Raw genomic sequence first — 24411 nt, 5'->3', positions numbered from 1 at the left:
TAATAGATTTAGGAGGAGAACAGTGACTGTCTACCACAGCAGCAACAGAACAGTCAGAAAGGAAACTTGAGATGAAGTTACAGAGAGAAGGATTGAAGCCGTAGAAGGGTAGTTTGGAAATCAAAGCTTTGTGCCAGACTCTATCAAAAGCTTTTGAAATGTCCAAAGCAACAGCAAAAATTTCACTAAAATCTCTAAAAGAGGAAGACCAAGACTCGGTAAGGAAAGCCAGAAGATCACCAGTAGAGCGGCCTTGACGGAACCCATACTGGCGATCAGATAGAAGGTTGTGAAGTGATAGATGTTTGAGAATCTTCCTGTTGAGGATAGATTCAAAAACTTTAGATAGGCAGGAAAATTAAAGCAATAGGACGGTAGTTTGAGGGATTAGAACGGTCACCCTTTTTAGGGAACAGGCTGAATGTAGGCAAACTTCCAGCAGGAAGAAGACGTAGATGTTGACAGACAGAGCTGAAAGAGTTTGACTAGGCAAGGTGCAAGCACGGAGGCACAGTTTCATAGGAGGGACACAATAGGAGGGACCCCATCAGGTTCATAAGCCTTCCGAGGGTTTAGACCAGTAAGGGCATGGAAAACATCATTGCGAAGAAATTAATTTTAATAGGTAGTCAGAGGGTGGAGGAGAGGGAGGAACAAGCCCAGAATCGTCCAAGGTAGAGTTTTTAGCAAAGATTTGAGCGAAGAGTTCAGCTTTAGAAATAGATGTGATAGCAGTGGTGCCATCTGGTTGAAATAAAGGAGGGAAAGAAGAAGAAGCAAAGTTATTGGAGATATTTTTGGCTAGATGCCAGAAGTCACGAAGGGAGTTAGATCTTGAAAGATTTTGACACTTTCTATTAATGAAGGAGTTTTTGGGTAGTTGGAGAACAGACTTGGCATGGTTCCGGGTAGAAATATAAAGTGCATCAGATTCTGGTGATGGAAGTCCTAAGTACCTTTTGTGGGTCACCTTTCAAAGTCTAAGAGGTTCGTCAAATAAAAGCATTTGTTGCGGAAGCCGTGTTAAGTATTTTTATGTGCGTTGTTTTCCTCTAAGTGATTAACGAGTTTATCTCTTATAAAGTGTTTCTAGTATTTTGTATACGACTGAGATTAAGTCGTCTCATAATGATAATTGATGATCGTGCTTGCTCGGATTGGGATATCAGCCTCATAAACCCTTTCATACACGAGTGTGAGCAAATATAGCAGAGGGATGCAGAGCATAAAGTACACTTCTGCACAGACGGACACTTTAGCACACGACAGTGGCCTCAGTGCCCCTAGAGCCTCACACAGCCGGGCACTCCAGAACACCTACTGCTACACTGCCCTCGCCACTGCTCCCACATGAAAACAGTAGCCTAAACAGAGAGAGAGAGAGGAAGAGAGAGAGAAAAAAAAAAAATGCAGGCACGGTTTAATACTGAATATACAGGGCTCCAGTACATCCCTGCTCTTTTTATTTCATAGAAGTAAAAACAGGTCACACCTGTGTTTAAATTATTATTATAATTATTAATGAGGAATAACACCACGTCCTAAGGATAGTTATTTGAAAATAAATAAAAAAGATATGGAGAAATGTAATGACGTGAGAAGAAAAGTTAGCAATGGGGGTGTTAGATGAGGCAAAAGATTGGTGAGAAACATGAAATGCATAATGTGCCCTAGAGGGCATGTTGAAGATTCATTAAGATAGTCACTCAGTGATCTAATGTTTCTAGGTTTGTGATTATATCAGTAATGATTATGGTGTAGGTCAGCGTGCACTAGCCTCTCCAGTAGTACGATATTATATAAATATATTTTTTATTATCTAATAGTATTACCACATCAAATTAAAACTACATGCATAGTACAACTATTAAGTCTTTAAGAGAAGACAACACTTTGTGTGATGCGCAAATCACACACACACATATATATATATATATATATATATATATATATATATATATATATATATATATATATATATATATATATATATATATATATATATATATATATATATATATATATATATATATATATATATATATATAAAAGAGGTTGAAGATTTATGGATATGAACGAGATTCATGCTAGTGAGGGTTCCAGCGTGATTGACTAAGTCCTCCTCTTCAGTTCGCATGCAGTGTCTAATTACTGCTGGGTAACAGAGGCTACAGCGTGAAAGAATGCAAACTTATTTAGTACCTGACCGCTCGTGATTCGAGTTGTGATTTCTAGACTTTGGTTTGAGCGTGCTAGCCACGGCACAACATGCAGTGCGAAAAGTTCAATTAAACATGATGTTGCAGCATCAGTATGAAATAAGAAAAAAAAAAGATATATAATCAGTATGTCAATCATATATATTTCATACTGAATCTAAGAACAACACTTTGTAGTTACCATATCATCAATAGCAGAGTATTTTGGAGAATGTGTAAAATTTTTGTAAGAGTAACGGAGGACATACCGAGAGTACCCAAACGATACTGCAGCGACACCAGCACCACGTCCTTTGTCAGAAGTGGCAGGGGTGCTCCCCCATACATTTCAGAATTTCCAAACATAAATCCTCCACCATGTAAGAACACCATGACGGGCAGCACGGCTCCACCACATAGCTGGAGAAGAATCAAATTCATACGTCTGAGTAAATTCCCCTAGACTTCATTACTCCTCGCCAGGCCTCTATTTGAACCTTCTGTCAAAAACATAATTATAAGTCCCTGTATTGCAACAAAGTAGGCCTCTAGGTGCCATGGCTGCTGTATAGAATACTTTATATTTGAAAGTGGTTGTCCGCTTGGATTTTTGTTTCCTTGTTATCTATAGTCCTTTGAATTATCCAGGGTGTATCACGAGTTTCTGCGGATATTGCCAGAGGTGAAAGTACAGATTATTCTAAGTCGAAAATGTTCTATGCATATACATTTTGAGGCTTTATCTGGCCATATTGACAAATTCAAGTGTTGCCAAGGGACAGATACAACCAAGGTACAGAGATTTTTCTTGGATACAACAGCCGGGCAGGGAAACGTCTCACGCTGCACGTTACTGTTGGTGTGTGGTATTGCCGGATCTTTTTTCTTGCAAAATTATGTAGTACAATTTAAACATATTTACTGTTGTTGACTCGGCGTGATACTGCAAATAAATGACTGGCACTGAGTTATGACTGGCATGAGTTAGACTTTTTAGCAAAGGTTTGAGCAAATGGTTCAGCTTTAGAGATGGATGAGAACCCAGTCATGCAACCATGTTGAAATAAAGGAGGTAAAGATGAAGAAGCAAAGTTATTGGAGATGTTTTTGGCTAGGTACCAGAAATCTCACGGGGAGTTGGATAGAAAGATTTTGAAACTTTCTATTAATGAAGGAGGTTTTGGCTAGTTGGAAAACAAATTTGGCATGGTTCTGGGGAGAAATATAAAATGTATGAGATTTTGGTGATGGAACATTCAAATACCTTTTGTGGGCCAGCTCTTTATCATGTAGAGCACGAAAACAGTCTGTGTTAAACCAAGGTTTAGAAGATTTATGGCAAGTGAAAGAGTGAGGAATATACGCCTCCATGCCACAAACTATCAGCTCTGTTATGCGCTGAGCACACAGAGACGGGTCTCTGATATGGAAGCAGTAGTCATTCCAAAGAAAATCACAATAATCTCAGGTCCCCCGCATTAGCAGAGGCAAAACGCCAGAGGCACCTCCGCTTTGTGGGATCCTGAGGAGGGATTGGAGCGATAGGAAATGTTCTATGCATATACATTTTGAGGCTGTATCTGGCCATATTGACAAATTCAAGTGTTGCCAAGGGACAGATACAACCAAGGTACAGAGATCTTTCTTGGATACAACAGCCAGGGAAACGTCGCACGCTGCACGTTACTGTTGGTGTGTGGCATTGCCGTAACTTTTTTCTCGCAAAATTATGTAGTACAATCTAAACATATTTACTGTCGTTGACTCGGCGTGATACTGCAAATAAATGACTAGCACTAAATTGATTTCATGCTAGCCTCGCTCCTCTCCCCTTCCTGCCCGTGCAGACATGGTGCCACGTAGTCTATAATTTCATTTATTTATTTATTTATTTATTATGTAAAAAGGGACACCGGCAAATTGCAACAAAAAAAAAAAAGCCCATTGAGGCGCCAGTCCCCCAAACAAAGGTAAGAAGCAATCATCAAGACCTGAAGGATTAATGTCTTAAAATATCCCCTTTGAAAGAGTTCAAGTCATAGAAAGGAGGAAATACAGAAGCAGGTGTGGAGCTCCAAAGTTTACCAGAAAAAAAGGGGATGAATGATTGAGAATATTGGTTCAATCTTGCATTAAAAAAGTGGACAAAATAGAAAGTAGAAAGTCGTGAGGATAGAGACAGAGACCTCGGGAGAAGGGAGAGGGATACAGTAAATAAAATCACAAGAGCAGTTAGCGTGAAAATAGCGGTTGAAAATAGCAAAAAATACAACATTGGGACGAAGAGAGACACGCTGAACACAGTCAATTAGAAGAAAGGAGTTGATAAGACGAAATGCTTTTGATTCCACTCTGTCAAGAAGAGTAGTATGAGTGAAACCCCAAATATGTATGGAATACTCCGTACATGGACGTCCGGATAAGGCCCCTGTACAGAATTAGCAGTCGGGGGATAAGAAAAACTAAAGCAGACAACTCAAAACGCCTAACTTTCATAGAAGCTGTTTTAGCTAGAGATGAAATGTCAAGCTTCTAATTTAGATTATTAGTAAAGGACAGACGGAGGATGTTCAGTGTAGAAGATGGGGACAGTAGAGTGTCATTAAAGAAGAGGGGATAGTTATATGGAAAATTGTGTCGAGTTAATAGATGGAGAAACTGAGTTTTTGAGGCACTGAACAATACTAAGTTTGCTCTGCGCCAATCTGAAATTTTAGAGATATCAGAAGTCTGGCGTTCTGTGGCCTCCCTGCGTGAGCTCTTTAATTCCAGAAGAGTAAGACATCTGCAAAAAGACTTGGAAAAGTTCAGGGTGACATCATCAGCATAGGAGTGGATAAGACAAGAAGTTAAATTTAGATAATTGATGATAGATTTACACTGTTGATAGATTTAGAACAGTCACCGTCTACCACAGCAGCAATAGAAAGGTAAGAAAGGAAACTTGAGATGAAGTTACAGAGAGAACGATAGAAGTCGTGGGAGGATACTTTATTGCGGATTCTGTCAGATGTTTTTGATATGTCTAAGGCAACAGCGAAAGTTTCGCCGAATGAGGATGACCAAGACTCAGTGAGGAAAGCCAGATCATCAGAAGAGCGGCCTCGAGGCCTCGAGAATCTTCCTGTTGAGGATAGATACAAATTTTTTAGAGAGGCAGGATATTAAAGCAATACGGCGATAGTCATTAATTACAGCCATTTTCCATGTGTAATATTTGCTCCAAAACTTGTTGAAATCATGATTGAATAATTCAAGATTTCACCAACTGAAATTCCGCGTCCACACACACCGCGCTATGGATACCGGCCTGGGTGTTGTATCTGTCGCCAGCCACACTTGAATTTCATAACACGGCTAAATAAAGCCTCAAAATGCATATTTGCATTGAACATTTTCCACTTAGAATAACCTGTATTTTCACCTCTAGCAATATCCTCAGACTCGTGTCACACCCTGTATTCTTATGGTATGCTATTTCGTCACTGTTGATTTTTGCGCTGACATGATTTCTCAGGTTAACAGAGTGGTCAGAGGTAAATTTCGAATTTAAATTTCAAAAACATCCAATACAACAAAAGTGATCGAATAGTTGCAAATTTTTACTGAGTTTTTTTTCTTTCTTTATTTTGTTCACAATATATTTATTCAATAAGTCTACAGGTGTATGCTGTCCATAGATGTTACTACTTTTTTTTTTTTTTTTCTGAGGTTAAATTCTATTTTTTTGCTCATAGTGAATGTTATAAATATGATGAACGTTGTGTGAAAAAAAGCTAGGTTCCCCAATATGGCGGTGAAAGGAAATATGAGGTAAAAAAAAAAAAAACGATTTCGTTATTGTACTACTGAAACTAGAAAGACCCAAACGCTTGGGAATAAATCATTATTTCATCTTGTGTTTCCTCTAAATCAGATATATTCTCCTCACAAACATTTCTTTTCCTTATAGTCCCGTTCATATACTGGCTAATTTGGATGGCGAACGCGATGCGACTCCGGTGCGACTCTTTCGCAGCCGAGGTGCCGCGCGTTCGCAACGGACTCGCGTTAGAGTCGCCAGAGCGGGTTGAGTCGCAGTGCATTCACCAGGCGGCGGCGAATGTTTTGCACTGTTCAAAACATTCGCATCAGATTCGCCACGGTTGGGAGTCGCAACACGTTCTTACCGGTGTCACAGCAATGTTGCAGCGCTGTCGCAGAGCTTTTTTTTTTTTTTTTTTTTTTTTTTTTTTTTTTTTTTTTTTTTTTGTAGGAAGGATACTGGACAAGGGCAACAAAAATCTAATAAAAAAAAAATGCCCACTGAAATACCAGTCCCTTAAAAGGGTCAAAGCAGTGGTCGAAAATTGGTGGATAAGTGTCTTGAAACCTCCCTCTTGAAGGAATTCAAGTCATAGGAAGGTGGAAATACAGAAGCAGGCAGGGAGTTCCAGAGTTTACCAGAGAAAGGGATGAATGATTGAGAATACTGGTTAACTCTTGCGTTAGAGAGGTTGACAAAATAGGGGTGAGAGAAAGAAGAAAGTCTTGTGCAGCGAGGCCGCGGAAGGAGGGGAGGCATGCAGTTAGCAAGATCAGAAGAGCAGTTGGCATGAAAATAGCGGTAGAAGACAGCTAGATATGCAACATTGCGGCGGTGAGAGAGGGGCTGAAGACAGTCAGTTAGAGGAGAGGAGTTGATGAGACGAAAAACTTTTGATTCCACCCTGTCTAGAAGAGCAGTATGAGTGGAACCCCCCCAGACATGTGAAGCATACTCCATACATGGACGGATAAGGCCCTTGTACAGAGTTAGCAGCTTGGGGTGTGAGAAAAACTGACGGAGACGTCTCAGACCACCTAACTTCATAGAAGCTGTTTTAGCTAGAGATGAGATGTGAAGTTTCCAGTTCAGATTATAAGTAAAGGACAGACCGAGGATGTTCAGTGTAGAAGAGGGGGACAGTTGAGTGTCATTGAAGAAGAGGGTATAGTTGTCTGGAAGGTTGTGTCGAGTTGATAGATGGAGGAATTGAGTTTTTGAGGCATTGAACAATACCAAGTTTGCTCTACCCCAATCAGAAATTTTAGAAAGATCAGAAGTCAGGCGTTCTGTGGCTTCCCTGCGTGATATGTTTACCTCCTGAAGGGTTGGACGTCTATGAAAAGACATGGAAAAGTGCAGGGTGGTATCATCAGCATAAGAGTGGATAGGACAAGAAGTTTGGTTTAGAAGATCATTAATAAATAATAAGAAGAGAGTGGGTGACAGGACAGAACCCTGAGGAATACCACTGTTAATAGATTTAGGAGAAGAACAGTGACCGTCTACCACAGGAGCAATAGAACGGTCAGAAAGGAAACTTGAGATGAAGTTACAGAGAGAAGGATAGAAACCGTAGGAGGGTAGTTTGGAAATCAAAGCTTTGTGCCAGACTCTATCAAAGGCTTTTGATATGTCCAAGGCAACAGCAAAAGTTTCACCGAAGTCTCTAAAAGAGGATGACCAAGACTCAGTAAGGAAAGCCAGAAGATCACCAGTAGAGCAGCCTTGACGGAACCCATACTGGCGATCAGATAGAAGGTTGTGAAGTGATAGATGTTTAAAAATCTTCCTGTTGAGGATAGATTCAAAAACTTTAGATAAGCAGGAAATTAAAGCAATAGGACGGTAGTTTGAGGGATTAGAGCGGTCACCCTTTTTAGGAACAGGTTGAATGTAGGCAAACTTCCAGCAAGAAGGAAAGGTAGATGTTGACAGACAGAGCTGAAAGAGTTTGACTAGGCAAGGTGCAAGCACGGAGGCACAGTTTCGGAGAACAATAGGAGGGACCCCATCAGGTCCATAAGCCTTCCGAGGGTTTAGGCCAGCGAGGGCATGGAAAACATCATTGCGAAGAATTTTAATAGGTGGCATGAAGTAGTCAGAGGGTGGAGGAGAGGGAGGAACAAGCCCAGAATCGTTCAAGGTAGAGTTTTTAGCAAAGGTTTGAGCAAAGAGTTCAGCTTTAGAAATAGATGTGATAGCAGTGGTGCCATCTGGTTGAAGTAGAGGAGGGAAAGAAGAAGAAGCAAAGTTATTGGAGATATTTTTGGCTAGATGCCAGAAATCACGAGGGGAGTTAGATCTTGAAAGGTTTTGACATTTTCTGTTAATGAAGGAGTTTTTGGCTAGTTGGAGAACAGACTTGGCATGGTTCCGGGCAGAAATATAAAGTGCATGAGATTCTGGTGATGGAAGGCTTAAGTACCTTTTTTGGGCCATCTCTCTATCATGTATAACACGAGAACAAGCTGTGTTAAACCAAGGTTTAGAAGGTTTAGGACGAGAAAAAGAGTGAGGAATGTACGCCTCCATGCCAGACACTATCACCTCTGTTATGCGCTCAGCACACAAAGACGAGTCTCTGACACGGAAGCAGTAGTCATTCCAAGGAAAATCAGCAAAATACCTCCTCAGGTCCCCCCAACTAGCAGAGGCAAAACGCCAGAGGCACCTTCGCTTAGGGGGATCCTGAGGAGGGATTGGAGTGATAGGACAAGATAAAGACATGAGATTGTGATCGGAGGAACCCAACGGAGAAGAAAGGGTGACAGCATAAGCAGAAGGATTAGAGGTCAGGAAAAGGTCAAGAATGTTGGGCGTATTTCTAAGACGGTCAGGAATACGAGTAGGGTGTTGCACCAATTGCTCTAGGTCATGGAGGATAGCAAAGTTGTAGGCTAGTTCACCAGGATGGTCAGTGAAGGGAGAGGAAAGCCAAAGCTGGTGGTGAACATTGAAGTCTCCAAGAATGGAGATCTCTGCAAAAGGGAAGAGGGTCAGAATGTGCTCCACTTTGGAAGTTAAGTAGTCAAAGAATTTCTTATAGTCAGAGGAGTTAGGAGAGAGGTATACAGCACAGATAAATTTAGTATGAGAATGACTCTGTAGTCGTAGCCAGATGGTGGAAAACTCGGAAGATTCAAGAGCATGGGCACGAGTGCAGGTTAAGTCATTGCGCACATAAACGCAGCATCCAGCTTTAGATCGAAAATGAGGATAGAGAAAGTAGGAGGGAACAGAAAAGGGGCTACTGTCAGTTGCCTCAGACACCTGAGTTTCAGTGAGGAAAAGAAGATGAGGTTTAGAAGAGGAGAGGTGGTGTTCTACAGATTGAAAATTAGATCTTAGACCGCGAATGTTGCAGAAGTTAATGAAGAAAAAGTTGAGGGGGGGTGTCAAGACACTTAGGGTCGTCGACGGAAAGGCAGTCCGACCTGGGGACATTTATGGTCCCCTCCCCAGATGGGGACTCCGAGGATGGTGTAGGAGTTGCCATGATCTTAAAATTTTTGAGTGAAGGGTGTGTGTGTTATTAGGTGCTTGTAGTTTTGTGTGGAGGTAGAGAGTTGTCTTTAGAGGGCAGGCTGTGACTGCCCCCTTGTGTTGTGAGACACAAAGGGAAACGTTCAGTGAGGTCACAGCTGGCTTTAATGATAAGTTCACAGCACCCCCTGAACAGTGCTTTAGACCTCACTGGGAGTAATTATCGTTTCGGCAGGTGTCTACTGCCTCCTCCTACTGTTGCAATTAATTCCCATTGGTGTTGCAGCAGGTTCGCCGCGTTCGCAACATTGTTGCAGCGGATTCGCCACAGTAGCAACCTCTTTTACATGCCCTTCAAACCTTTGTGCTAGGGGCAGATGACAGTGGGTTGATACTTCCCTGCAAAGATGGTTGTACATTCTCTCTCTCTCTCTCTCTCTCTCTCTCTCTCTCTCTCTCTCTCTCTCTCTCTCTCTCTCTCTCTCTCTCTCTCTCTCTCTCTCTCTCTCTCTCTCTCTCTCTCTCTCTCTCTCTCTCTCTCTCTCTCTCTCTCTCTCTCTCTCTCTCAGTATTGTATGATTTTGTGTGAATCAGACATTTTCTCATAATTTATTTGTTCGTGTTTCGAGTTCTTTTCCACACCAAGAAGCATCCTGATGCCGTGCACACAAGGAAAGATCACACGAACATGAAAAGGTTTATAAGAGTCTCCTATAAATATATTCCATCGATGAGTCGCATTGCATTCACAGCGCATTCGCCAAGCATGAGAGTCGCAACACAATTCACAGCACAGTCACCAACCAATCAGGAGGTCGCAGCAGAGGCGGAGCGGAGTCGCCATCAAAATTTGCCAATGTGTGAATGGAGCTTTATCACTTAAGGTCTGATAATATTTGATTTTTTTTTCTTTAATCACATCACCCCACCTACCACTCTACTATAGTATTTATCATGTGCCATACCTTAGGAGTGTACACGTGAAGATAAAGGCAGTCTTCCTCGCCTTTCACTTGGGGATCCTCGCCCTTCAACATCTTCTCAATATCCATCTGTGGGCACTGTGGGGGTGAGAAGCTCTCCTTCGTCCCCTGCCACGCATCCACGGGCTCTGGTTCCTGTAGGAACACGATAACATTTAATCAGGGACCATATTCTCAGATATTACAGTGTCTTGCCGCCATCACTTTTAACATCCCTTATTAGTGGTTATGGGGGTTTTCAGGTGTGCTCTCAGGATTGTGTTGTTGGTTTTGACAAGGATCCTGCAGCCATCTTAAATATTATTATGAAAAAAAAAAATGTCTTTTAAAATAGAAGTCTTGACTTACACGGAAATTTCTGGCAAGCCCTGAAGTAAACTGCAGCCTTTCTGTCCTTATTTGCTGCTGGTGAATAGGGGCTACCATGCAATGGATTTCCAGAAGTTCCATTTGTGAGATCACTAAGTTTAGTGTGTCCAGACTTTGTGCATTAATGGTGGAGTGCATAAGAAAATTAAGTGGATAAAAAGTAAGAAGCATAAAAAGCGAACTGCACAAATAATGTGTAGAAAGTGAAGTGCATTAAATGAAGTGCAGAAAAGATGGAGTGTGGAAGACGTTGTAACACGTAAGAACAATGTAAGAGGATTGGCATTTGCAGACCTCACCTTGAACCTGAGAGTTCCGACAGGAGGCTTGGCGTAAGGAATGCCTCTGAAGGAGTACACTTGACGCCCATCGCCTGCATCCAGCGGCTCGCCCTTGAAGACGCCTTGCTTTAGATTCACCTGCACATCAACGCCTTTCTGCACCGCTGCAGCCACCAGTGCAACCACCAACACCATCACCACCCGTGCTAGCGGCATGCTGTAATGGCACCATATTTCCACTGTAAACAACCTTACCTCGGTTATTGTGTATTGGAAATAATCAAATAAATAAAGTAATATATATATATATATATATATATATATATATATATATATATATATATATATATATATATATATATATATATATATATATATATATATATATATATATATATATATATATATATATATATACATATATATGCGCTTGTGCGTATCTACAAGTGTTTAGGGATGTTCGTATCTGTGTATAATTGAATGTCAAGTGATGGATTCCAGTAATTTTGTCAATGGATTTTGATCATATTTAATACTGACCTGCTGTGTAAACTCGAAAACAAACTTAATGAAAAAAAAAAAAAACATTAATCCATCATAATCTATTACTGGAAATGTTAATGCAGTAAAATGAGTCATATTTTGGATGCTGTTGACTACTTCTCAAAGCAGAAATATTATTGATCCTTCCGCTCGGAACAGCTGCACCACTTGGCGTGAAAAAACATATTATTTTATATCACAGTGTCACTTTCACACTTATAACTTACTGCTAATCTTAATTAGTAAAAAATCACAGTTAAAACTAATTTTCAAACTATTGTTCACCGAACGGAGTAAGGGGGTTCTAATTTTGTTACCGCACATCTCTACAACCCACCGTTCCACCTGGTCCCTGGAGGGTACAATGAGGATTTGGCCAGGAGCCACTTTTGGTGCCTATCGCATATGAAAATTGCGATTTCTGTCTCAAAAACACCCACTTAAACGAAACTTTTGATGGCAAATCTTTCATATTTTATGATATTATTTCGTCAGACTCACCGTTTTGCCGTATTTTGCATATTTCGATTTATCGCCATGTGAGCAAAGGTTTCTGCCTCGCAGCTCGCGCAACTATCAACTCATTATTACAGATCGAGATACAGAGCACAAAATGCGCGTAGTTTTTGCTGTAACTCACTTCATATACGGGATAGCTAGTTTTGGTTGACACCCTTAAACTCAGCAATGTCTGTAAAATAAAGATATACTGTAAAAAACTTGACAAAAAAAAAAAAAAAGTATTACGACGGGTTGAATTGTGAAGATGTCAAAAAAATGTTTATAACATATTTCCAGCAGTTAATCACTAAATGCAGAAATATATTATTACATTAAGTAGGAAAAATGCTCGTGAACACGATAGTGTGACCAGAATCCAGATAAATCTTCACATATTGGAAGCACAGTGTTTATAGAAACATGTCACTCGCCGCAACTATCACGGCGGCGCGACATGGCGTGGCGTATGCATGCAGGCTCTGTATGACCAGGTCTACAGCGCCTCTAAAAATTACAACACTCACCCACTGTGGGAAGGTCCTTTAAGAACATAAGAACATAAGAACATAAGAAATAAGGGAAGCTGCAAGAAGCGACCAGGCTTACACGTGGCAGTCCTTGTATGAAATATACCTATACCTATTTCCATCTATTATCCCCATCCATAAACCCGTCTAATCTTCTCTTAAAGCTCTCTAATGTAATAGCACTAACAACATGGTTACTGAGTCCGTTCCACTCATCTACCACTCTATTTGAGAACCAATTTTTTCCTATCTAATTCCTAAACCTAAATTTTTCAAGCTTGAACCCGTTATTTCTTGTTCTACCCTGGTTGCTGATCCTAAGAATTTTGCTTACATCCCCCTTGTTATAACCCTTATAACACTTAAAGACTTCTATCAGGTCCCCTCTTAACCTACGTCTCTCTAAAGAATGTAAATTTAACAGCTTTAATCTCGCCTCGTAAGGAATACTCCTCAACCCCCTGTATCATTTTAGTCTTTCTCCTCTGTAATGATTCTGATAGACCTATATCTTTTCTGTAATATGGGGACCAGAACTGCACAGCGTAGTCTAGATGAGGTCTGACCAGCGCCAAGTATAACTTTAATATTACTTCCGGCCTTTTACTTTTAACACTCCTAAAAATGAATCCTAGTACCCTGTTTGCCCTGTTTCTGGCCTCTATGCATTGTTTTCCTAGACGGAATTCAGAGCTAATTATAACTCCTAAATCTTTCTTGTACCCTGTACCTACCAGAGTTTGGTTGTTTAATGTGTACCTATTGTGTGGGTTTCCTCTACCTACGCTAAGTACTTTGCATTTATTGATATTAGATTGCATTTGCCATCTGTCCGTCCATTCATTCATCCTATCTAAATCTACCTGCAAGGCGATGGCATCCGATTCTGACCTAATTAATCTACCTATCATTGAGTCATCCGCAAATTTACCAACATCACCACTAATTCTACTATCCAAGTCATTGATATATATTAGAAATAACAATGGCCTAATACTGACCCCTGTGGCACCCCAGTAACTACATGACCCCACTCGGATTTCGAGCCGTTTATTACAACACTTTGTCGCCTGTCGCTAAGCCATGACCCTATCCAGGCTAACCCTTCCTATCTATCCCGTGTGCCCTAACCTTTCTCAGGAGCCTTTGATGGGGTACCTTGTCAAATGCTTTCTTAAAGTCCAGATATAAGATATCATAACTATCACCATTATCCACTGCCTCGTACACTTTACTGTAAAAACTTAACAAGTTTGTCAGGCAAGGCTTCCCCTTCGTGAAGCCATGCTGTGACTTATTTACCAAGTTATGTTTGTCTAAATGTTCCCTAATGTTCCTCGCTATTATTGACTCTAACATTTTACCTACAATTGAAGTTAAGTTGACAGGTCTATAGTTAGACGCTAAAGTTTTATCTCCTTTCTTAAAGATGGGTACTACATTAGCCTGCCTCCTTTAATTCATAATTGCCCTTTGCTTTCCTCGTTAACTTCCTGACTGTTCTAACTAATTCATTATATTGTGACCTTAAAACTTCTTCACCTGCCCTTAATCTCTTATATATATACATCTCTTACGACCCATATAATATTTTAACCCAGCAGTCATCCATTTAGGGTAATTTTTCTGTGATCTTATTGTCCTATACGGGATATTTGCTAACTGATCTGTATGAACTTTATCTACGAAATATTTATACATTTCATCTACATTTACTTCACCTAATCCCCTCATCTCGGCCCCTACCATCCTCACCACTCCCTCATCTACTCGCCTCGACCTCACTCCTCTCATTTCAGCTTGACCTGACATTCCAACATACTCACACCTATCTCCCCTATGTTCGCCCCTTCCGGACATCTTCTCTCCTCTTGCCCTACACCCTCACACCTCACCTCACCTCTCTCATCTTGCCTTATCTCTCTCAACTTCGTCCCGGACCTAACCTCACCCTATATCCGTTGCCAGTCAACTCCTTGGAGGTACCTTTTTAATTCCTCAAAATCTGTTCTCCTAAAGTCAGGTATTTTACTAGTGTTTTTGTTTCTAAAAGTTTCTTCCCATTTTAAATTATACCTAATTTCCCTATGGTCACTGTTACCTAGCTGTCCTCCAACCTCTACCTGCGTGATTGCTTCCTCCCTGTTAGTAAGAATTAAATCTAGAATATTATTCTCCCATGTGGGTTCTACGACTACCTGTTTTAAAAATCATCCTGAATTATCTTAAGAAATTCCTCTGCTTCCTTGTTACGCACCATCATACCCCAGTCGATATTCCTAAAATTAAAATATCCTCCCACACATACCTGACTGTACCTGCCTGCTCTATTTATTTCCTGCCACAGTGAGGTGTTAATTTCCTTTGTACTGGTCGGTGGTCTGTAAACTACCCCTAGTACTACTGACTGTGATCCTTCCTTAATATCTACCCATATCGACTCTGCTTTGTTATTTGTTTTAATTCTACTGTTAATACAACACTGTAATGTGTCCCTAACGTATAACGCGACGCCTCCTCCTCTCCTGTTTTCCCTATCTTTATAGAACAGTGTATAACCATCTATCTTAATCTATGGATTAAATACTTTTCCTGACATATCTAAGCAAGTTTCAGTTAAAGCAATGATATCAAATTTCTCTACACGCGCTATTCCTCTAAGCAAGTCTATTTTATTCAAAATACTTCTACAGTTTGTGTAGTAAACTCTTAAGTTATTTCTCACCTTCCCTGAGCTAGCTACCTTTCTAAATTTAACTAATTTGTCCTCCGTTTTCTCCTCACAACCCATTCTTCCCTCCCGACTAACGAAAAAAGCGCTGGAGTGCAGTTACCTCCCGCTCGAGTGTTCCGGCGAAAACACGAACACCCTGGCGTGATAAATGCACTCCATCCCTGGCGTAAAAGGTGTCTCTACCATAGAAGAGGTCCCAGTTGTCGATGAACGTCCATCCATTACTCTTACAATGATTCGCGAGCTTGCGATTCACTGTAATAGCCCTGGACAGCCACTCCACACCAACTCCCCTCCTCGGCAAGACACCACATACCACGGGGATCCCTCCCTTGTCCCCAATCCTGTCCAAAGCCTGTCGAAACCTCCCGATAAGCTCATCACTCCTGACCTTACCAAGGTCATTCCCTTCCGCACTGAGAAAAACAATGGGCTTGGTCCCATCTTTTTCCAAGCACGTGTCTAGCCTATCAGCTACCTTCCCTATCCCGGCCCCCGGCAAACACACCCTCGACCTACGCTTCCTATTCTTAGCACAGAATGCACTAACTAAGTGCCTAACTTGACTATCTCCAAACACAAGCACTCTACCTTGGGGCAGGGTAACTGCATCTGTCCCCTCCTTCTTGTCTCCTCCCGCCATGTCCACCTCTATCTCCTTCACTTCCTCCAGCACACTGAAGGGATTCTTCGTCTCCACGCAAGGCGCCCTGAGGACCTTCACCCTCTTGGCTCCCCTGCACCCAACCGACCATTGCTTCTCCTCCGCCTTACTAGGTAAGGTGACGGTGGTGCACGACCCTCCCACAGGTGCTGAGATCCTCTCACAGAACTCAGCCTGCAGGGCTGAGATCCTCTCACGAAACTCAGCTTGCACCTCCCAGATCCTTCGATGGAACTCAGCCTCTACCTCTGAGACCTTCGCAACGAAGGCCTCGAGAACAGGAGAACTAACACAACCAGACGACTCAGCAGCACAAGGCGCCATGTCTACACTAGCCAGCTTTTTTAGCGTCAGGTCACTGCATACTAAACACGTCCGTTCACTAGGAACCCTGACCTGAGTAGTGAGTCGCTCCTATTACCTGGTTCACACACACACACACACACACACACACACACACACACACACACACACACACACACACACACACACACATGGTGACTTCTACACCGGCCTCGGAGTCCCCATCTAGGGAGGGGACCACAAATATCCTCAGGTCAGACTGGTCATCTGATAACGATCATAAGTGTCTTCACACCCCGCTCAACTTTTTCTTCATTAACTTCTGCAACATTCGCGGTCTAAGATCTAATTTTCAATCTGTAGAAAACCACCTCTCATCTTCTAAACCTCATCTTCTTTTCCTCACTGAAACTCAGGTGTCTGAGGCAACTGACAGTAGCCCTTTTTCTGTTCCCTCCTACTTTCTCTATCCTCATTTTCAATCCAATTATGTGCGCAACGACTTAACCTGCTCTTGTGCCGGCGCTCTTGAATCTCCCGAGTTTTCCACCACCTGGCTACGACTAAGGTATCACTCTCAAACTAAATTAATCTGTGGTGTATACCTCTCACCTAATTCCTCTGACTATAAGAAATACTTTGACTACTTAACTCCCAAAATGGAGCACATTCTGACTCACTTCCCTTTTGCAGAGATCTCCATTCTTGGAGACTTCAATGTTCACTACCAGCTTTGGCTTTCCTCTCCCTTCATTGACCATCCTTGTGAACTAGTCTTCAACTTTGCTATCCTCCACGACCTAGAGCAATTGATGCAACACTCTCCTCGTATTCCTGACCGTCTTGGAGATATGCCCAACATTCTTGACCTTTTCCTGACCTCTAATCCTTCTGCTTATGCTGTCACCCTCTCTTCTCCGTTGGACTCCTCTGATCACAATCTCATATCTTTATCTTTTCCTATCGCTCCAATCACTCCTTAGGGTCCCCCTAAGCCAAGATGCCTCTGGGGTTTTTGTCTCTGCTAGTTGGAGGAACCTGAGGAGGTATTTTACTGATTTTTCCTTGGAATGACTACTCCTTCCATGTCAGTGACCCGTCTTTGTGTGCCGAGCGCATAACAGAGGTGATGGTGTCTGGTATGGAGGCGTACATTCCTCACTCTTTTTCTTGACCTAACCCTTCCAAACCTTGGTTTAATACAGCTTGTTCTTGTGCTATACATGATAGAGAGGTGGCCCACAAAAAGTACTTGAGCCTTCCAACACCAGAATCTCATGCACCTTATATTTCTGCCCGGAACCATGCCAAGTCTGTTCTCCCACTAGCCAAAACTCCTTCATTGATAGAAAGTGTCAAAATCTTTCAAGATCTAACTCCCCTCGTGACTTCTGGCATCTAGCCAAAAATATTTCCAATAACTTTGCTTCTTCTTCTTTCCCTCCTTTATTTCACCCAGATGGCACCATTGCTATCACATCTATCTCTAAAGCTGAACTCTTCGCTCAAACCTTTGTTAAAACTCTACCTTGGACGATTCTGGGCTTCTTCCTCCTTCTCCTCCACCCTCTGACTACATCATGCTAGGTATTAAAATTCTTCGCAATGATGTTGCCTAGGATATATCAACAGGTTTTGATAGATTCTGGCACAAAGCTTTGATTTCCAAACTACCCTCCTACGGTTTCTATCCTTCTCTCTGTAACTTCATCATAAGTTTCCTTTCTGACTGTTCTATTGGTGCTGTGGTAGACGGTCACTATTCTTCTCCTAAATCTATTAATAGTGGTGTTCATCAGGGTTCTGTCCTGTCATCCACTCTCTTCTTATTATTCATCAATGAACTTCTAAACCAAACTTCATTTCCTATCCATTCTTACGCTCATGATACTACCCTGCACTTTTCCACGTCTTTTCATAGACGTCCAACACTTCAGGAAGTAAACATTTCACGCAGGGAAGCCACAGAACGCCTGACTTCTGATCTTCCTAAAATTTCTGATTGGGGCAGAGAAAACTTGGTATTATTCCATGCTTCAAAAACTCAGTTCTTCCATCTATCAACTCGACACAACCTTTCAGACAACTATCCCCACTTCTTCCATGACACTAAACTATCCCCCTCTTCTACACTGAAAATCCTCGGTCTGTTCTTTACTTATAATCTGAACTGGAAACTTCACATTTCATCTCTAGCTAAAACAGCTTCTATGAAGTTAGACGTTCTGAGACGTCTCCGCCAGTTTTTTTCGCCCTCCCAGCTACTAACTCTGTACAAGGGCCTTATCTGTACATGTTCTTTGGGGGTTCCACTCTTACCGCTCTTCTAGACAGGGTGGAATTAAAAGTTTTCGTCTCATCAACTCCTCTCCTCTAACTGACTGTCTTCAGCCTTTCTCATCGCCACAATGTTGCATCTCTAGTTATCTTCTACCGCTATTTTCATGCTAACTGCTCTTCCGATCCTGCTAACTGCGTGTCTTCCCTCCTCCCGCTGCCTCACTGCACAAGACTTTCTTCTTTCTCTCACCCCCTATTCTGTCCACCTCTCTAACGCAAGAGTTAACCATTATTCTCAATCATTCATCTCTTTCTCTGGTAAATCTGGAACTACCTGCCTGCTTCTGTATTTCCACCTTCCTATGACTTGAATTCCTTCAACAGGGAGATTTCAAGACACTTATCCTTCAATTTTTGACTACCCCTTTGGACCCTTTTATTGGACTGTCATCTCAGTGGGCTTTTTTTGAATTTTTTTTTATTGAATTCTTGTTGCATTTGCCTAGTGTCCCTCCTACACACACACACACACACACACACACACACACACACACACACACACACACACACAGACCCACACACACACACACCCACACACACACACACCCACACACACACACACACGCACACCCACACATACACACACCCACACACACACACACACACACACACACACACATTCATATATATATATATATATATATATATATATATATATATATATATATATATATATATATATATATATATATATATATATATATATATATATATATATATATATATATATATATATATATATATATATATATATATATTTTTTTTTTTTTTTTTTTTTTTTTTTTTTATGTAGGAAGGATACTGGCCAAGGGCAACAAAAATCTAATAAAAAAAATGCCCACTGAAATGCCAGTCCCTAAAAGGGTCAAAGCAGTGGTCAAAAATTGGTGGATAAGTGTCTTGAAACCTCCCTCTTGAAGGAATTCAAGTCATAGGAAGGTGGAAATACAGAAGCAGGCAAGGAGTTCCAGAGTTTACCAGAGAAAGGGATGAATGATTGAGAATACTGGTTAACTCTTGCGTTAGAGAGGTGGACAGAATAGGAGTGAGAGAAAGAAGAAAGTCTTGTGCAGCGAGGCCGCGGAAGGAGGGGAGGCATGCAGTTAGCAAGATCAGAAGAGCAGTTAGCATGAAAATAGCGGTAGAAGACAGCTAGAGATGCAACATTGCGGCGGTGAGAGAGAGGCTGAAGACAGTCAGTTAGAGGAGAGGAGTTGATGAGACGAAAAGCTTTTGATTCCACCCTGTCTAGAACAGCAGTATGAGTGGAACCCCCCCAGACATGTGAAGCATACTCCATACATGGACGGATAAGGCCCTTGTACAGAGTTAGCAGCTGCGGGGGTGAGAAAAACTGGCGGAGACGTCTCAGAACACCTAACTTCATGGAAGCTGTTTTAGCTAGAGATGAGATGTGAAGTTTCCAGTTCAGATTATAAGTAAAGGACAGACCGAGGATGTTCAGTGTAGAAGAGGGGGATAGTTGAGTGTCATTGAAGAAGAGGGGATAGTTGTCTGGAAGATTGTGTCGAGTTGATAGATGGAGGAATTGAGTTTTTGAGGCATTGAACAATACCAAGTTTGCTCTGCCCCAATCAGAAATTTTAGAAAGATCAGAAGTCAGGCGTTCTGTGGCTTCCCTGCGTGATATGTTTACCTCCTGAAGGGTTGGACGTCTATGAAAAGACGTGGAAAAGTGCAGGGTGGTATCGTCAGCATAGGAGTGGATAGGACAAGAAGTTTGTTTTAGAAGATCATTAATGAATAATAAGAAGAGAGTGGGTGACAGGACAGAACCCTGAGGAACACCACTGTTAATAGATTTAGGAGAAGAACAGTGACCGTCTACCACAGCAGCAATAGAACGGTCAGAAAGGAAACTTGAGATGAAGTTACAGAGAGAAGGATAGAAACCGTAGGAGGGTAGTTTGGAAATCAAAGCTTTGTGCCAGACTCTATCAAAGGCTTTTGATATGTCCAAGGCAACAGCAAAAGTTTCACCAAAGTCTCTAAAAGAGGATGACCAAGACTCAGTAAGGAAAGCCAGAAGATCACCAGTCGAGCGGCCTTGACGGAACCCATACTGGCGATCAGATAGAAGGTTGTGAAGTGATAGATGTTTAAGAATCTTCCTGTTGAGGATAGATTCAAAAACTTTAGATAAGCAGGAAATTAAAGCAATAGGACGGTAGTTTGAGGGATTAGAGCGGTCACCCTTTTTAGGAACAGGTTGAATGTAGGCAAACTTCCAGCAAGAAGGAAAGGTAGATGTTGACAGACAGAGCTGAAAGAGTTTGACTAGGCAAGGTGCAAGCACGGAGGCACAGTTTCGGAGAACAATAGGAGGGACCCCATCAGGTCCATAAGCCTTCTGAGGGTTTAGGCCAGCGAGGGCATGGAAAACATCATTACGAAGAATTTTAATACGAGGCATGAAGTAGTCAGAGGGTGGAGGAGAGGGAGGAACAAGCCCAGAATCGTTCAAGGTAGAGTTTTTAGCAAAGGTTTGAGCAAAGAGTTCAGCTTTAGAAATAGATGTGATAGCAGTGGTGCCATCTGGTTGAAGTAGAGGAGGGAAAGAAGAAGAAGCAAAGTTATTGGAGATATTTTTGGCTAGATGCCAGAAATCACGAGGGGAGTTAGATCTTGAAAGGTTTTGACATTTTCTGTTAATGAAGGAGTTTTTGGCTAGTTGGAGAACAGACTTGGCATGGTTCCGGGCAGAAATATAAAGTGCATGAGATTCTGGTGAAGGAAGGCTTAAGTACCTTTTGTGGGCCACCTCTCTATCATGTATAGCACGAGAACAAGCTGTGTTAAACCAAGGTTTAGAAGGTTTAGGACGAGAAAAAGAGTGAGGAATGTACGCCTCCATGCCAGACACTATCACCTCTGTTATGCGCTCAGCACACAAAGACGGGTCTCTGACACGGAAGCAGTAGTCATTCCAAGGAAAATCAGCAAAATACCTCCTCAGGTCCCCCCAACTAGCAGAGGCAAAACGCCAGAGGCACCTTCGCTTAGGAGGATCCTGAGGAGGGATTGGAGTGATAGGACAAGATAAAGATATGAGATTGTGATCGGAGGAGCCCAACGGAGAAGAAAGGATGACAGCATAAGCAGAAGGATTAGAGGTCAGGAAAAGGTCAAGAATGTTGGGCGTATCTCCAAGACGGTCAGGAATACGAGTAGGGTGTTGCACCAATTGCTCTAGGTCATGGAGGATAGCAAAGTTGTAGGCTAGTTCACCAGGATGGTCAGTGAAGGGAGAGGAAAGCCAAAGCTGGTGGTGAACATTGAAGTCTCCAAGAATGGAGATCTCTGCAAAAGGGAAGAGGGTCAGAATGTGCTCCACTTTGGAAGTTAAGTAGTCAAAGAATTTCTTATAGTCAGAGGAGTTAGGAGAGAGGTATACAGCACAGATAAATTTAGTATGAGAATGACTCTGTAGTCGTAGCCAGATGGTGGAAAACTCGGAAGATTCAAGAGCGTGGGCACGAGAGCAGGTTAAGTCATTGCGCACATAAACGCAGCATCCAGCTTTGGATCGAAAATGAGGATAGAGAAAGTAGGAGGGAACAGAAAAGGGGCTACTGTCAGTTGCCTCAGACACCTGAGTTTCAGTGAGGAAAAGAAGATGAGGTTTAGAAGAGGAGAGGTGGTGTTCTACAGATTGAAAATTAGATCTTAGACCGCGAATGTTGCAGAAGTTAATGAAGAAAAAGTTGAGGGGGGTGTCAAGACACTTAGGGTCGTCGACGGAAAGGCAGTCCGACCTGGGGACATTTATGGTCCCCTCCCCAGATGGGGACTCCGAGGCTGGTGTAGGAGTCGCCATGATTTTAAAATTTTTGGAGTGAAGGGTGTGTGTGTTATTAGGTGCTTGTAGTTTTGTGTGGAGGAAGAGAGTTGTCTTTAGAGGGCAGGCTGTGACTACCCCCTTGTGTTGTGAGACACAAAGGGAAACGTTCAGTGAGGTCACAGCTGGGTTTAATGATAAGTTCACAGCACCCCCTGAACAGTGCTTTAGACCTCACTGGGAGTAATTATCGTTTCGGCAGGTGTCTACTGCCTCCTCCTGGTATATATATATATATATATATATATATATATATATATATATATATATATATATATATATATATATATATATATATATATATATATATATATATATATATTGATGATTTTTCGGGGTTTTCGGAACTGGTCATTCTTGAGAATTTCATGAATAAACTAGATCCTGATTTACAAATTTACTCAGCAGATAAGCAAGTGAAAAGGTCTGCTGAATTAAACTGGAGTATTACAAAATCGACAAAGGTGTTGTCCAAGCCTCTAGTTCTTCGGATTCTTCTGACAAATTCAAATATGTCCCTCATTTTGATGAATGTGCTGTAACAGAATTCTTCGAAAGATTTGAGAAAACTGCTTTGTGTATGAACTGGTCTAAGAATATTTGGTCTGGTCTAGTGCTACGGGTACTCAAAGGGAAGGCCCTTAAGGTTTATGATTCACTCTCCATGGTTGACGCGAGAGATCATGATACTTTGAAGCTAGCAGTACTGCGTTCCTATGAACCTAGACCAGAGGCTTATAGGCAGAGGTTCGGAAATTGTAAAAAAAAAAAAAAAAAAGGGCCACATGAAACTTTCGCTGAATTTTCCCGAACACTGGTGGATAACTTTAATATGTGGATACGTAGCGAGCGAGTAGGTGAGGCTTTTTGAGGCTTTCGGAACTGGTCGTTCTTGAGAATTTCATGAGTAAACTAGATCCTGACTTACAAATTTACTTAGCAGATAAGCAGGTGAAAAGCTCTTCTGAAGCGGCTGTTTACACTGATGATTATTATCTTTTCCTTAAAAGATAAGTTATCCTAACATCAAAACAGTTCCGAGTCCTCTATCTGAGCACTCTCGGAACCCCAGATGGACTGTCGATAAGCCCACTATGGCGAATAACTCACACGAACACACGCTCACACAAACTTTAAAACCCATACCCAAAATTTACTGTAGCTTCCATCATAATTCTGAACATTCTGTAGAAAGATGCTGGAAAAGGCTAGGCGGAAGGCCGATACACTTTGTTTCCAAAATTTCCTGTAGCTTCTGTCTGTCTTCTGTCTGAAAACTCTGTAGAGATGTTGGAAAAGGCTAGGCGGAAGGCCGGTACACTTTGTTCGTGGTGCCTTCTTTATATATATATATATATATATATATATATATATATATATATATATATATATATATATATATATATATATATATATATATATATATATATATATATATATATATATATATATATATATATATATATATATATATATATATATATATATATATATATATATATATATATATATATATATATATACACACAATCACTGATATTCATCAGCACTTACATAATGTTTTCGCTGATACCTCCAACAAAACTATATATATCACCCAGTAATTATTTTAAGAAATTGTCACTCTCAACCTGTCGTTACTTACAGAAGACTATCACTTTAATAATATAATGTAATTACATATTACTGAAAAATTCTTTGACAAGACCATCTCGTTCATACTGTTGTTACCTATTACTGGCTGATGCTTTAACAAAAATATTACTTTGTCACTTCTTGTAACTTAATGTCACCTATTAATAACGTCATTGACTTATT

General features: G+C 41.3%; 1 protein-coding gene across 1 annotated transcript in view; it reads right to left on the bottom strand.

Moving 5' to 3' along the window:
* Nucleotides 1-24411, bottom strand: part of LOC135113219 (acetylcholinesterase-like) — a 50525-nt gene that overhangs the window by 24230 nt on the left and 1884 nt on the right. The window contains exons 2-4 of the mRNA XM_064028388.1: nucleotides 11141-11339; nucleotides 10455-10607; nucleotides 2468-2618 (exon numbers count right to left, since the gene is read on the bottom strand). Coding sequence (XP_063884458.1) covers nucleotides 2468-2618; nucleotides 10455-10607; nucleotides 11141-11338 — 502 coding nt within the window. The 5' untranslated portion in view covers nucleotide 11339. The remainder of the gene's footprint in view (nucleotides 1-2467; nucleotides 2619-10454; nucleotides 10608-11140; nucleotides 11340-24411) is intronic.

Source organism: Scylla paramamosain, chromosome 25, assembly GCF_035594125.1.
Source record: "Scylla paramamosain isolate STU-SP2022 chromosome 25, ASM3559412v1, whole genome shotgun sequence".
In the NCBI taxonomy this organism is placed as follows: Eukaryota; Metazoa; Arthropoda; class Malacostraca; order Decapoda; family Portunidae; genus Scylla; species Scylla paramamosain.
Note: the sequence above shows the minus strand (reverse complement) of the source record. Positions and strands in the feature narration are given on the sequence as shown.